The following is a 13597-nucleotide window of genomic DNA, read 5'->3' as shown; positions in this document are numbered from 1 at the left end:
GTGTTTACTGTAGAGAGGTCTAACTCTCCTATCATCTGTGTTTACTGTAGAGATGTCTAACTCCCCTGTCATCTGTGTTTACTGTAGAGAGGTCTAAATCTCCTATCATCTGTGTTTACTGTAGAGAGGTCTAACTCTCCTATCGTCTGTGTTTACTGTAGAGAGGTCTAACTCTCCTATCATCTGTGTTTACTGTAGAGATGTCTAACTCCCCTGTCATCTGTGTTTACTGTAGAGAGGTCTAACTCCCCTGTCATCTGTGTTTACTGTAGAGAGGTCTAACTCCCCTGTCATCTGTGTTTACTGTAGAGAGGTCTAAATCTCCTATCATCTGTGTTTACTGTAGAGAGGTCTAACTCTCCTATCATCTGTGTTTACTGTAGAGAGGTCTAAATCTCCTGTCATCTGTGTTTACTGTAGAGATGTCTAACTCTCCTGTCATCTGTGTTTACTGTAGAGAGGTCTAACTCTCCTACCATCTGTGTTTACTGTAGAGAGGTCTAACTCTCCTATCATCTGTGTTTACTGTAGAGAGGTCTAACTCTCCTATCATCTGTGTTTACTGTAGAGAGGTCTAACTCTCCTGTCATCTGTGTTTACTGTAGAGAGGTCTAACTCTCCTACCATCTGTGTTTACTGTAGAGAGGTCTAACTCTCCTATCATCTGTGTTTACTGTAGTGAGGTCTAACTCTCCTACCATCTGTGTTTACTGTAGAGAGGTCTAATTCTCCTATCACCTGTGTTTACTGTAGAGAGGTCTAATTCTCCTATCATCTGTGTTTACTGTAGAGAGGTCTAACTCTCCTGTCATCTGTGTTTACTGTAGAGAGGTCTAAATCTCCTATCATCTGTGTTTACTGTAGAGAGGTCTAAATCTCCTATCATCTGTGTTTACTGTAGAGAGGTCTAACTCTCCTATCATCTGTGTTTACTGTAGAGAGGTCTAATTCTCCTATCATCTGTGTTTACTGTAGAGAGGTCTAATTCTCCTATCATCTGTGTTTACTGTAGAGAGGTCTAACTCTCCTATCATCTGTGTTTACTGTAGAGGGGTCTAATTCTCCTATCGTCTGTGTTTACTGTAGAGAGGTCTAACTCTCCTGTCATCTGTGTTTACTGTGTTTACTGTAGAGAGGTCTAACTCTCCTATCATCTGTGTTTACTGTAGAGAGGTCTGAGTAGATGTACTGAGTAGATGTACTGAGTAGATGTACTGAGTAGATGTGCTGAGTAGATGTTCTGAGTAGATGTGTGTTGTGTGTAGGTGGTTTTCCTACCAGGGTTTGGCTGTCTCTACATAGATGTCGTCCATCAGGGTGGCACAGTCATCCTCACCCTGGCACCAGAGGGCAGCGTGGACTCTGTCATGAGCCTGCACAACAGGTAACCTCTAACCTCTAACCCCCAACATCTAACCCCTAACCTCTAACCCCCAACCTCTAACCCCCAACCTCTAATCCCTTACCTCTAATCCCTAACCTCTAACACCTAACCTCTAACCTCTAATCCCTAATCCCCAACTCCTAACCTCTAATCCCTAACCTCTAACCCCCAACCTCTAACCCCCAACCTATAACCCCCAACATCTAATCCCTAACCTCTAACCCCCAACCTCTAATCCCCAATCTCTAACCCCCAACTTCTAACCCCCAACCTCTAATCCCCAACCTCTAACCCCCAACCTCTAATCCCCAATCTCTAACCACCAACCCCCAACCTCTAACGCCTAACATCTAACCCCCAACCCCTAACCTCTAACCCATAACCTCTAACCCCTAACATAACCTCTAACCCCTAACCTTTAACCTCTAACCCTACTACAGGAGAGACAAACAATACAATATATTTGTATGATAATAAAATATATGATTTTTGGTTTGTTTTAATGTAATGTATAATTGATAATGATGAGCAGTTAATTATAACAACATTAGCAGGTCATAGTTCACCCTGACAAAGGCTGCCGGACATATTGTCTTTCACCACTGGGGGGCGCTGTAACCCCGTTCTGTGTAAACCCCAGCCATCCCTTTTGCATTGATTTAAAGGATCAACATAACTGATTGGTATCTGTCTCTCAGGACGTCCAATCGGAAGCTGGCGTTCAGGGTGTTGCTGAGCGAGGCCAGTGTGTCGCTGAGAGATGACATCACCAGTCGTTCGGGTTCCGTGGAGCTCTTGAGGCTGACTCTGTCCAAACTGCTACTGAACCTGTGTCCTGCCCGTCTGGGTGACTCTGGCATGGGGCTGGTCACCGCCGGGATGGGAGAGGCCTGTCTGGTCGAAGTCCACTGTGCCAGCCTGCAGGTGGGTCGACTCATATTTATAGGTCACCTGACGAAGGCTATGTATAGGTCACCTGACGAAGGCTATGTATAGGTCACCTGACGAAGGCTATGTATAGGTCACCTGACGAAGGCTATGTATAGGTCACCTGACGAAGGCTGTTTATAGGTCACCTGACGAAGGCTGTTTATAGGTCACCTGACGAAGGCTGTTTATAGGTCACCTGACGAAGGCTGTTTATAGGTCACCTGACGAAGACTGTTTATAGGTCACCTGACGAAGACTATTTATAGGTCACCTGACGAAGGCTATTTATAGGTCACCTGACGAAGGCTATTTATAGGTCACCTGACGAAGGCTATGTATAGGTCACCTGACGAAGGCTGTTTATAGGTCACCTGACGAAGGCTGTTTATAGGTCACCTGACGAAGGCTATTTATAGGTCACCTGACGAAGGCTGTTTATAGGTCACCTGACGAAGGCTGTTTATAGGTCACCTGACGAAGGCTGTTTATAGGTCACCTGACGAAGGCTGTTTATAGGTCACCTGACGAAGGCTGTTTATAGGTCACCTGACGAAGGCTGTTTATAGGTCACCTGACGAAGGCTATGTATAGGTCACCTGACGAAGGCTGTTTCAGCCAAAACAGTGTATCTGCATGAGCAGATACAGGAGCAACATGGAGGCTTTTATCTCTTCATTGACTGTGAAATAACACAGAACGTCTTCTGTAAAATATAAAACTAGAAAAGGTACATTTCCTGCTTCAGCCATCTAAATATCTTCCTGTGTACAGCATAGATCTACACTATATATATATCTATATTAACTAGATATTCCTCTGTTCTCTTCCAGCTGGTTAACTACAGTATAGATCTACACTATACATATCTATATTAACTAGATATTCCTCTGTTCTCTTCCAGGTGGATAACTACAGTATAGATCTACACTATATATATCTATATTAACTAGATATTCCTCTGTTCTCTTCCAGGTGGATAACTACAGTATAGATCTACACTATACATATCTATATTAACTAGATATCCCTCTGTATATTAACTAGATATCCCTCATAACTAGAGTATAGAGCTACACTAACTAGATATTCCTCTGTTCTCTTCCAGGTGGATAACCAGCTGTATAACTACAGTATAGAGCTACACTAACTAGATATTCCTCTGTTCTCTTCCAGGTAGATAACCAGCTGTATAACCGTGCCAGCTTCCACTTCCCAGTGTTGTTGTGCCAGGAGCAGTGTGTGGAGCTCCCCCTCTGGACCAGCGATGCCAACCCCACCACCTCACTACAGGCCCTGGAGGAGTTTAAGGCGTCGTGCTTCCTCCAGCTGGGACTCACCTTGGACAGGTATAATACCATGTCATCACTTTATTGGCCATGGAAGTAATACCAATATCAGCATACCAACTATACAGCATCATGAATACAGCACCGTTATTACAGCATCGTTAACACAGCATCATTAATACAGCATCACTAATACAATATCATTAATACAGCATCACTAATACAATATCATTAATACAGCGTCTGTAATACAGCATCATTAATACAGCATCATTAACACAGCATCACTAATACAATATCATTAATACAGCGTCTGTAATACAGCATCACTAATACAGCATCATTAATACAGCATCGTTAACACAGCATCACTAATACAATATCATTAATACAGCATCACTAATACAGCATCATTAATACAGCATCGTTAACACAGCATCACTAATACAATATCATTAATACAGCATCACTAATACAGCATCATTAATACAGCATCGTTAACACAGCATCACTAATACAATATCATTAATACAGCATCACTAATACAGCATCATTAATACAGCATCGTTTTTTAATTTTTTTTAATTTTTTTATTTAATCTTTATTTAACGAGGCAAGTCAGTTAAGAACAAATTCTTATTTTCAATGACGGTCTAGGAACAGTGGGTTAACTGCCTGTTCAGGGGCAGAACGACAGTACCTTGTCAGCTCGGGGGTTTGAACGACAGCATCATTAATACAGCATCATTATTACAGCATCATGAATACTACAGCATCATGAATACTACAGCATCATGAATACTACAGCATCATTATTACAGCATCATCATCATTATTACAGCAGCATTATCACAGCAGCATCATCATCATTATTACAGCATCGTTATTCCAGCATCATCATCATTATTACAGCATCATTATCATTATTACAGCATCATTAATACAGCATCATTAATACAATACAAGGAAAGCAGATCTTTGCATCATTGTCCCTTGTGAGACACCGTCCAGACATGCCATGTATCCCATGTTGAGTCCTCTGGCCCTCCTCTGTTCAATAGCCTGCTGCTGGTTGAGGTAAAGCTGCTCCTGTCCTGTTGTCACTGACTAGGCCCTTGTATTTCCTACAGGGAGGGCTACAGTGTGGACCAGCTGACCTTCCACATCAAACCAGCCCGTCTCTACCTAGAGGACACCTTCGTCTACTACATCAAGACTCTGTTTCACACCTACATCCCAGACTCAGCCCTGGCCCCTTCCCCGGGCCCTAACCCCTCGGAGCGCTACGGGGGTCCCCTGCTCCCGGAGACCGTCCTTCAGTCCATCCCAGCCCTGGTGCGCCCTCTGAGGCTGCAGCGCCTGGTCATTCAGCCGGTTGACCTGTTGGTCAGCATCCACGCCTCTCTGAAGCTCTACATCGCCTCGGATCACACGCCGTTGTCGTTCTCCCTGTTCGACAGAGGACCTCTCTGTACTACAGCCAGGCAGCTGATCCACGCACTCACCATGCACTACGCTGCCGGGGCGCTGTTCAGAGCTGGTGAGTGGGGGGGGGTGTGGATGCCCACCGGGCAGCACCAGCGGAAACCATCATATATGGGGGGAGAGGGAGAGAGAGAGGGAGGGAGAGGAGAGAGAGAGGGAGGGAGGGAGAGGGGGGGAGAGAGAGGGGGGGGAGGGAGGGAGAGGGGGGGAGAGAGAGAGGGAGAGGGGGGGAGAGAGAGAGGGAGAGGGGGGGAGAGAGGGGGAGAGAGAGAGAGAGGGGGGGGGGGGAGGGAGAGAGGGGGAGAGAGAGGGAGGGAGAGGAGAGAGAGGGGGGAGAGAGGGAGAGAGAGGGAGGGAGGGGAGAGAGAGAGGGAGAGAGAGAGGGAGGGAGAGGAGAGAGAGGGTTGGAGAGAGGGAGGGAGAGGGGGAGAGAGGGAGGGAGGGGGGGAGGAGAGAGAGAGAGAGGGAGGGAGGGGAGAGAGAGAGGGGGGAGAGAGAGAGGGAGAGAGAGAGAGGGGGAGAGGGAGAGGGGGGGGGAGAGAGAGAGGGAGGGAGAGGAGAGAGAGGGTTGGAGAGAGGGAGGGAGAGGGGGAGAGAGGGAGGGAGAGGGAGAGAGGGGGGGAGGAGAGAGAGAGAGAGGGAGGGAGGGGAGAGAGAGAGGGGGGGAGAGGGAGAGAGAGGGGGGGAGAGAGGGAGAGAGGGGGGGAGGAGAGAGGGAGGGAGGGGAGAGAGAGAGGGGGGGAGAGGGAGAGAGAGAGGGGGGGAGAGGGGGAGAGGGAGGGAAAAATCTGTTGTCTGTTGCTTATTAAAGCGCCATGGGCTTTGAAAAACTGGCATGTGATTTTTTGATGCAATTGAACAGCATATAAATATCACTGATCTCTCTCTCTCTCGCTCTCTCTCCCTCTTTCGCACAATCAATCCCTCTCTCCCTCCCTCTCTCTCTCTCGCTCTCTCTCCCTCTTTCGATCGATCCCTCTCTCTTTTGCTCGATCCCTCTCTCTCTCTTTCGCTCGATCCCTCTCTCTCTTTTGCTCGATCCCTCTCTCTCTCTGTCGCTCGATCCCTCTCTCTCTCTTTCGCTCGATCCCTCTCTCTCTCTTTCGCTCGATCCCTCTCTCTCTCTTCCGCTCGATCCCTCTCTCTCTTTTGCTCGATCCCTCTCTTTCGCTCGATCCCTCTCTCTCTCTTTTGCTCGATCCCTCTCTCTCTCTTTCGCTCGATCCCTCTCTCTCTCTTTCGCTCGATCCCTCTCTCTCTCTTCCGCTCGATCCCTCTCTCTCTCTCTCTTTCGCTCGATCCCTCTCTGGCTCTCTCTTTCGCTCGATCCCTCTCTCTCTTTCGCTCAATCCCTCTCTCTCTCTTCCTATCTCTCCCTCCCTCTCTCTCTCTCGCCCTCTCTCTCCCTCCCTCTCTCTCTCTCTCGCTCTCTCCCTCTCTCTCTCTCTCTCTCTCTCTCCCTCTCTCTGTCTTTCTCTCTCTCTCTCTCACCCTCTCTCTCTCCCCCCTCTCTCTCTCTCTCTCCCTGCCCCTCTCTCTCTCTCTCTCTCACCCTCTCTCTCCCTCTCCCTCCCTCTCCTCCCCCTCTCTCTCTCTCTCCCTCTCTCTGTCTCTCTCTCTCTCCCCCTCTCTCTCCCCCCTCTCTCTCTCTCTCCCTGCCCCTCTCTCTCCCTCTCCTCCCCCTCTCTCTCTCTCTCTCCCTCCCTCCCTCCCTCTCTCTCTCTCTCCCTCCCTCTCTCTCTCTCGCCCTCTCTCTCCCTCCCTCTCTCTCTCTCACCCTCTCTCCTGCCCCCTCTCCCTCCCTCTCCCTCTCCCTCTCCCTCTCTCCAGGCTGGGTGGTGGGGTCTCTGGATCTCCTTGGTAGTCCTGCCAGTCTGGTAAGGTCCATTGGTAACGGAGTAGCAGACTTCTTCCGTCTGCCGTACGAGGGTTTGACCCGGGGCCCCGGGGCCTTCGTCAGCGGAGTGTCACGAGGAACCACCTCATTCGTCAAACACATCTCTAAAGGTACCACATCTCTAATGGTACCATACCACATCTCTAATACATCTCTAATGGTACCATACCACATCTCTAATGGTACCATACCACATCTCTAATACATCTCTAATGGTACCATACCACATCTCTAATGGTACCATACCACATCTCTAATGATACCATACCACATATCTAATGATACCATACCACATCTCTAATGGTACCATACCACATCTATAATGATACCATACCACATCTATAATACATCTATAATGGTACCATACCACATCTCTAATGATACCATACCACATATCTAATGGTACCATACCACATCTCTAATGATACCATACCACATCTCTAAAGGTACCATACCACATCTCTAATGATACCATACCACATCTCTAATGGTACCATACCACATCTCTAATGGTACTTTACCACATCTCTAATGATACCATACCACATCTATAATACATCTATAATGGTACCATACCACATCTATAATGGTACCATACCACATCTCTAATGGTACCATACCACATCTCTAATGGTACCATACCACATCTCTAATACATCTATAATGGTACCATACCACATCTCTAATGGTACCATACCACATATCTAATGGTGCCATACCACATCTGTAATACATCTATAATGGTACCATACCACATCTCTAATGGTACCATACCACATCTCTAATACATCTCTAATGATACCATACCACATCTCTAAAGGTACCATACCACATCTCTAATGATACCATACCACATCTCTAAAGGTACCATACCACATCTCTAATGATACCATACCACATCTCTAATGGTACCATACCACATCTCTAAAGGTACCATACCACATCTCTAATGGTACCATACCACATCACTAATGGTACAATACCACATCTCTAAGACATCTCTAATGGTACCATACCACATCTCTAATACATCTCTAATGATACCATACCACATCTCTAATGGTACCATACCACATCTCTAATGGTACCATACCACATCTCTAAAGGTACCATACCACACCTAGTGACGAGGCAGCCATTGGTCTGAAATATAAACTTGGGATTGTGCCTTTAAATCCTGTATCTATTTTTAAACAGGTCTGGGAACAGGTTAGTCAGTTAGGTAATTCTCCTGTCAAGAGCACAAACAGGTCTGGGAACAGGTTAGTCAGTTAGCTCATTCTCCTGTCTCTTCCTGTAGGCACGCTGACGTCCATCACCAACCTGGCGACCAGCCTGGCCAGGAACATGGACCGGCTGTCCCTGGACGAGGAGCACTATACCAGGCAGGAGGAGTGGAGGAGGCAGCTACCTGAGAGCCTGGGGGACGGACTCAGACAGGGCCTGTCTAGACTGGGCATCAGTCTACTGGGTGGGTAGAGTATAGTCACTTAGCCAGTCACTCAGCCAGTCAGTCAGTCAGTTAGCCAGTCACTCCGCCAGACAGTCAGTCACTCCGCCAGACAGTCAGTCAGTTAGCCAGTCAGTCAGTTAGCCAGACAGTCAGTCAGTCAGTCAGTCAGTCAGTCAGTTAGCCAGTCACTCAGCCAGACAGACAGTCAGTTAGCTAGTCACTCAGTTAGCCAGTCACTCTTCCAGACAGACAGTCAGTTAGCCAGTCAGACTGGGCATCAGTCTACTGGGTGGGTAGAGTATAGTCACTTAGCCAGTCACTCAGCCAGTCAGTCAGTCAGTTAGCCAGTCACTCCGCCAGACAGTCAGTCAGCCAGTCAGTCAGTCAGTTAGCCCGTTAGCCAGTTAGTCAGTCAGTTAGCCAGTCAGACAGCCAGTCAGTTAACCAGTCCGTTAGCCAGTCACTCAGTCAGTCAGTTAGCCAGACAGTCGGTCACTTAGCCAGTCACTCAGCCAGACAGACAGTCAGTTAGCTAGTCACTCAGTTAGCCAGTCACTCAGCCAGTCAGTTAGCCAGTCACTCAGTCAGACAGCCAGTCAGTCAGTCAGTTAGCTAGTCACTCAGCCAGTCACTCAGTTAGCCAGTCACTCAGCCAGACAGTCAGTAGGTACAGTGGAGACCAGCATGGTCCCAATAAACACCTAGGGTCTCTCTGTTTCAAAGACAGACAGTAGGCACAGTGGAGACCAGCATGGTCCCAATAAACACCTAGGGTCTCTCTGTTTCAGAGACAGACAGTAGGTACAGTGGAGACCAGCATGGTCCCAATAAACACATAGGGTCTCTCTGTTTCAAAGACAGACAGTAGGTACAGTGGAGACAGACAGTCAGTCAGTTAGCCAGTCACTCAGCCAGACAGACAGTAGGTACAGGGGAGACCAGCATGGTCCCATTAAACAGGGTCTCTCTGTTTCAAAGACAGACAGTAGGTACTGTGGAGATTAGCATGGTCCCAATAAACAGGGTCTCTCTGTTTCAAAGACAGACAGTAGGTACAGTGGAGACCAGCATGGTCCCAATAAACACCTAGGGTCTCTCTGTTTCAGAGACAGACAGTAGGTACTGTGGAGACCAGCATGGTCCCAATAAACACCTAGGGTCTCTCTGTTTCAGAGACAGACAGTAGGTACTGTGGAGACCAGCATGGTCCCAATAAACACCTAGGGTCTCTCTGTTTCAAAGACATGAGAGAAGCAGCTACTTATGACAGGGGATATCTGGCTCCAAGGACCATGTTGTGATTGGCTGGGAGGTTAAATCCCTTAGTGGGACTGCTGTATCCACACTGTCAATCACAAACATTACTGGTATACAATATCCCTTTGATATAGACCAGAACTTCAGGAACCAATAATACTGTAATACATGATACTCCGTTGTACTACATTACTCTGTTATAATACATAATACTCTGTTGTACTACATGACACTCTGTTGTACTACATGATACTCTGTTATGATACTCTGTTGTAATACATGATGTTCTGTTGTAATGCATGACACTCTGTTATAATACTCTGTTATAATACATGACACTCTGTTATGATACTCTGTTGTAATACTCTGTTATGAAACTCTGTTATGATACTCTGTTGTAATACATGATACTCTGTTGTAATACATGATGTTCTGTTGTAATGCATGACACTCTGTTATGATACTCTGTTATGATACTCTGTTATGATACTCTGTCATAATACTCTGTTATAATACATGATACTCTGTTGTAATACTCTGTTGTAATACATGACACTCTGTTATGATACTCTGTTGTACTACATGACACTCTGTTGTACTACATGATACTCTGTTGTAATACATGATACTCTGTTATGATACTCTGTTGTAATACATGATGTTCTGTTGTAATGCATGACACTCTGTTATGATACTCTGTCATAATACTCTGTTATAATACATGATACTCTGTTATGATACTCTGTTGTAATACTCTGTTGTAATACATGACACTCTGTCATAATACATGATACTCTGTTATGATACTCTGTTGTAATACTCTGTTATGATACTCTGTTGTAATACATGATACTCTGTTATGATACTCTGTTGTAATACATAATACTATGTTATGACACTCTGTTGTAATACGTGATACTCTGTTGTGATACTCTGTTATGATACTCTGTTATGATACTCTGTTGTGATACTCTATTGTAATACATGATACTCGGTTGTAATACATTATACTCTGTTATGATACTCTGTTATAATACTATGTTATGATACTCTGTTGTAATACATGATACTCTGTTATGATACTATGTTATGTAATACATGATACTCTGTTGTGACACATAATACTATGTTATGATACATAATACTCTGTTATGATACTCTGTTGTAATAAATAATACTCTGTTAGGATACTCTGTTATAATACATGATACTCTGTTATAATACTCTGTTGTAATACATGATACTCTGTTATGATACTCTGTTATAATACATGATACTCTGTTATAATACATGATACTCTGTTATGATACTCTGTTGTAATACATGATACTCTGTTGTAATACATAATACTCTGTTAGGATACTCTGTTATGAAACTCTGTTGTAATACATGATACTCTGTTATGATACTCTGTTGTAATACATGAAACTCTGTTATGATACTCTGTTGTAATACATGATACTCTGTTATGAAACTCTGTTGTAATACATGATACTCTGTTATGATACTCTGTTGTACTACATGACACTCTGTTGTAGTACATGAAACTCTGTTATGATACTCTGTTGTAATACATAATACTCTGTTATGATACTCTGTTGTACTACATGACACTCTGTTGTACTACATGATACTCTGTTGTAATACGTGATACTCTGTTGTACTACATTACACTCTGTTGTACTACATGATACTCTGTTGTAATACATGATACTCTGTTGTAATACATGATACTCTGTTGTACTACATGACACTCTGTTGTACTACATGACACTCTGTTGTACTACATGATACTCTGTTGTAATACATGACACTCTGTTGTAATACATGACACTCTGTTGTACTACATGACCCTCTGTTGTAATACATGACACTCTGTTGTACTACGTGATACTCTGTTGTAATACATGATACTCTGTTGTAATACGTGATACTCTGTTGTAATACAGGACACTCTGTTGTACTACGTGACCCTCTGTTGTAATACGTGATCCTCTGTTGTACTACATGACCCTCTGTTGTAATACGTGATCCTCTGTTCTCTCCAGGAGCGATAGCTGGCATCGTGGACCAACCCATGCAGAACTTCCAGCGGGGTTCAGAGATGCAGAGTTCAGCAGGCAGCAAGGCCAAAGGGGTCATCTCTGGGGTGGGGAAAGGCATCGTGGGGGTCTTTACCAAACCTATAGGGGGCGCTGCAGAGCTGGTCTCGCAGACGGGATACGGTGGGTTCACACACTTCGCCGTTTATATTTTAAAACATTTTATTTTAGCTTTTATTTTCCCACTGGCAGCTGCTGCTGACAGCCCCAATGATGTCACTGAGCTGGAGATCTGTTCTGGAGGAGTTGAGGGTTTATTAAAGACAGGGGGGGGAGTAGGGAGAGGAGGAAGGGGGAGGGAGGGAGGAAAGGAGAGGGGACGAGGGAGGAAAGGAGAGGGAAGGGGGGGAGGGGAGGGGATGAGGGAGGAAGGGGTGAGGAGAGGGTGAGTTTTTGTGTTAGCCAGCACTAACAGCTCAGCGCGACAGAACATAAATATTAAATTAAGTGAGCAGCTTTGTGTCAGAACCATGGGACCCCGGGGACTGATGCTAATCTAGCTCCCCTAGCTAGCTACACACATACCCACACTCTGTGTGTCAGAACCATGGTACCCCGGGGACTGATGCTAATCTAGCTCCCCTAGCTAGCTACACACATACCCACACTCTGTGTGTCAGAACCATGGTACCCCGGGGACTGATGCTAATCTAGCTCCCCTAGCTAGCTACACACATACCCACACTCTGTGTGTCAGAACCATGGTACCCCGGGGACTGATGCTAATCTAGCTCCCCTAGCTAGCTACACACATACCCACACTCTGTGTGTGTGTATTTTGGAATGTACCCTAGGGCACACACTCATAAACACATAAAAACACAGTGAAAATGTTTTGATACACACACACACACACTGCTAGAGTACACACCCACAACACACAGGGCGGGGCGGAGGGGGCAGGTTCCAGAGCTGTGACATCATCAGCAGTAGAATGTTTTAAAATGCATGATGTCATCAAGTCACTTCACGGCTGACAACAAGCTGCACACACACACACACACACATACACACACACACACGCACACACACACACACACATACACACACACACAGGAACACACACACACACACACACACACAGGAACACACACACACACACACACAGGAACACACACACACACACACAGGAACACACACACACACACACACAGGAACACACACACACACACACACAGGAACACACACACACACACACAGGAACACACACACACACACACACAGGAACACACACACAGGAACACACAGACACACACACACGCAGGAACACACAGGAACACACTCATCCTGTGGGTCTTGGAGACTGAGTAGGGGCTAGTCTACTGTACACTGAACCTTTCTGCTTTGATATACTCTGTGTGGTGTGGTGTGTGTGTGTGTTGTTGTCCTGAGCAGGTATCCTTCATGGGGCTGGTCTCTGGCAGCTCCCCAAACAGCTGTACCTCCCAGCAGACCAGAAGTCAGCCCTCGCGCCCAACAGTCACGTCAAATATGTCTGGTAAGAACTGAACTCTATAACACCCACCCACCCACCCACACCCACCCACCCACCCACACCCACCCACCCACACCCACCCAGGTCCCCAACAGCCACCTTTCTGAAAGGAAGGGATCCCTTGCTTCCCCACCAAGCTGCAGGAACGGAGGAGCAAACTGAAGTAGAGAGGAGATTCACAAACTCTTGGAGGACCGTGGATTGGATTTATTAATTAGACAGGGACAGTTTACATTCATCATTAGACAGGGGACAGTTTACATTCATCATTAGACAGGGGACAGTTTACATTCATCATTAGACAGGGG

General features: G+C 45.9%; 1 protein-coding gene across 1 annotated transcript in view; it reads left to right on the top strand.

Moving 5' to 3' along the window:
* Nucleotides 1-13296, top strand: part of LOC139405578 (intermembrane lipid transfer protein VPS13B-like) — a 63763-nt gene extending 50467 nt beyond the window's left edge. Inside the window, exons 13-20 of the mRNA XM_071147989.1 lie at nt 1266-1384; nt 2083-2312; nt 3492-3660; nt 4731-5140; nt 6916-7092; nt 8283-8453; nt 11741-11917; nt 13190-13296. Of these exons, the coding sequence (XP_071004090.1) occupies nt 1266-1384; nt 2083-2312; nt 3492-3660; nt 4731-5140; nt 6916-7092; nt 8283-8453; nt 11741-11917; nt 13190-13296 (1560 nt within the window). The remainder of the gene's footprint in view (nt 1-1265; nt 1385-2082; nt 2313-3491; nt 3661-4730; nt 5141-6915; nt 7093-8282; nt 8454-11740; nt 11918-13189) is intronic.
* The last annotated feature ends 301 nt before the right edge of the window (nt 13297-13597 follow it).

This window comes from Oncorhynchus clarkii, chromosome 3 (genome assembly GCF_045791955.1).
Source record: "Oncorhynchus clarkii lewisi isolate Uvic-CL-2024 chromosome 3, UVic_Ocla_1.0, whole genome shotgun sequence".
Taxonomy (NCBI): domain Eukaryota; kingdom Metazoa; phylum Chordata; class Actinopteri; order Salmoniformes; family Salmonidae; genus Oncorhynchus; species Oncorhynchus clarkii.
Note: the sequence above shows the minus strand (reverse complement) of the source record. Positions and strands in the feature narration are given on the sequence as shown.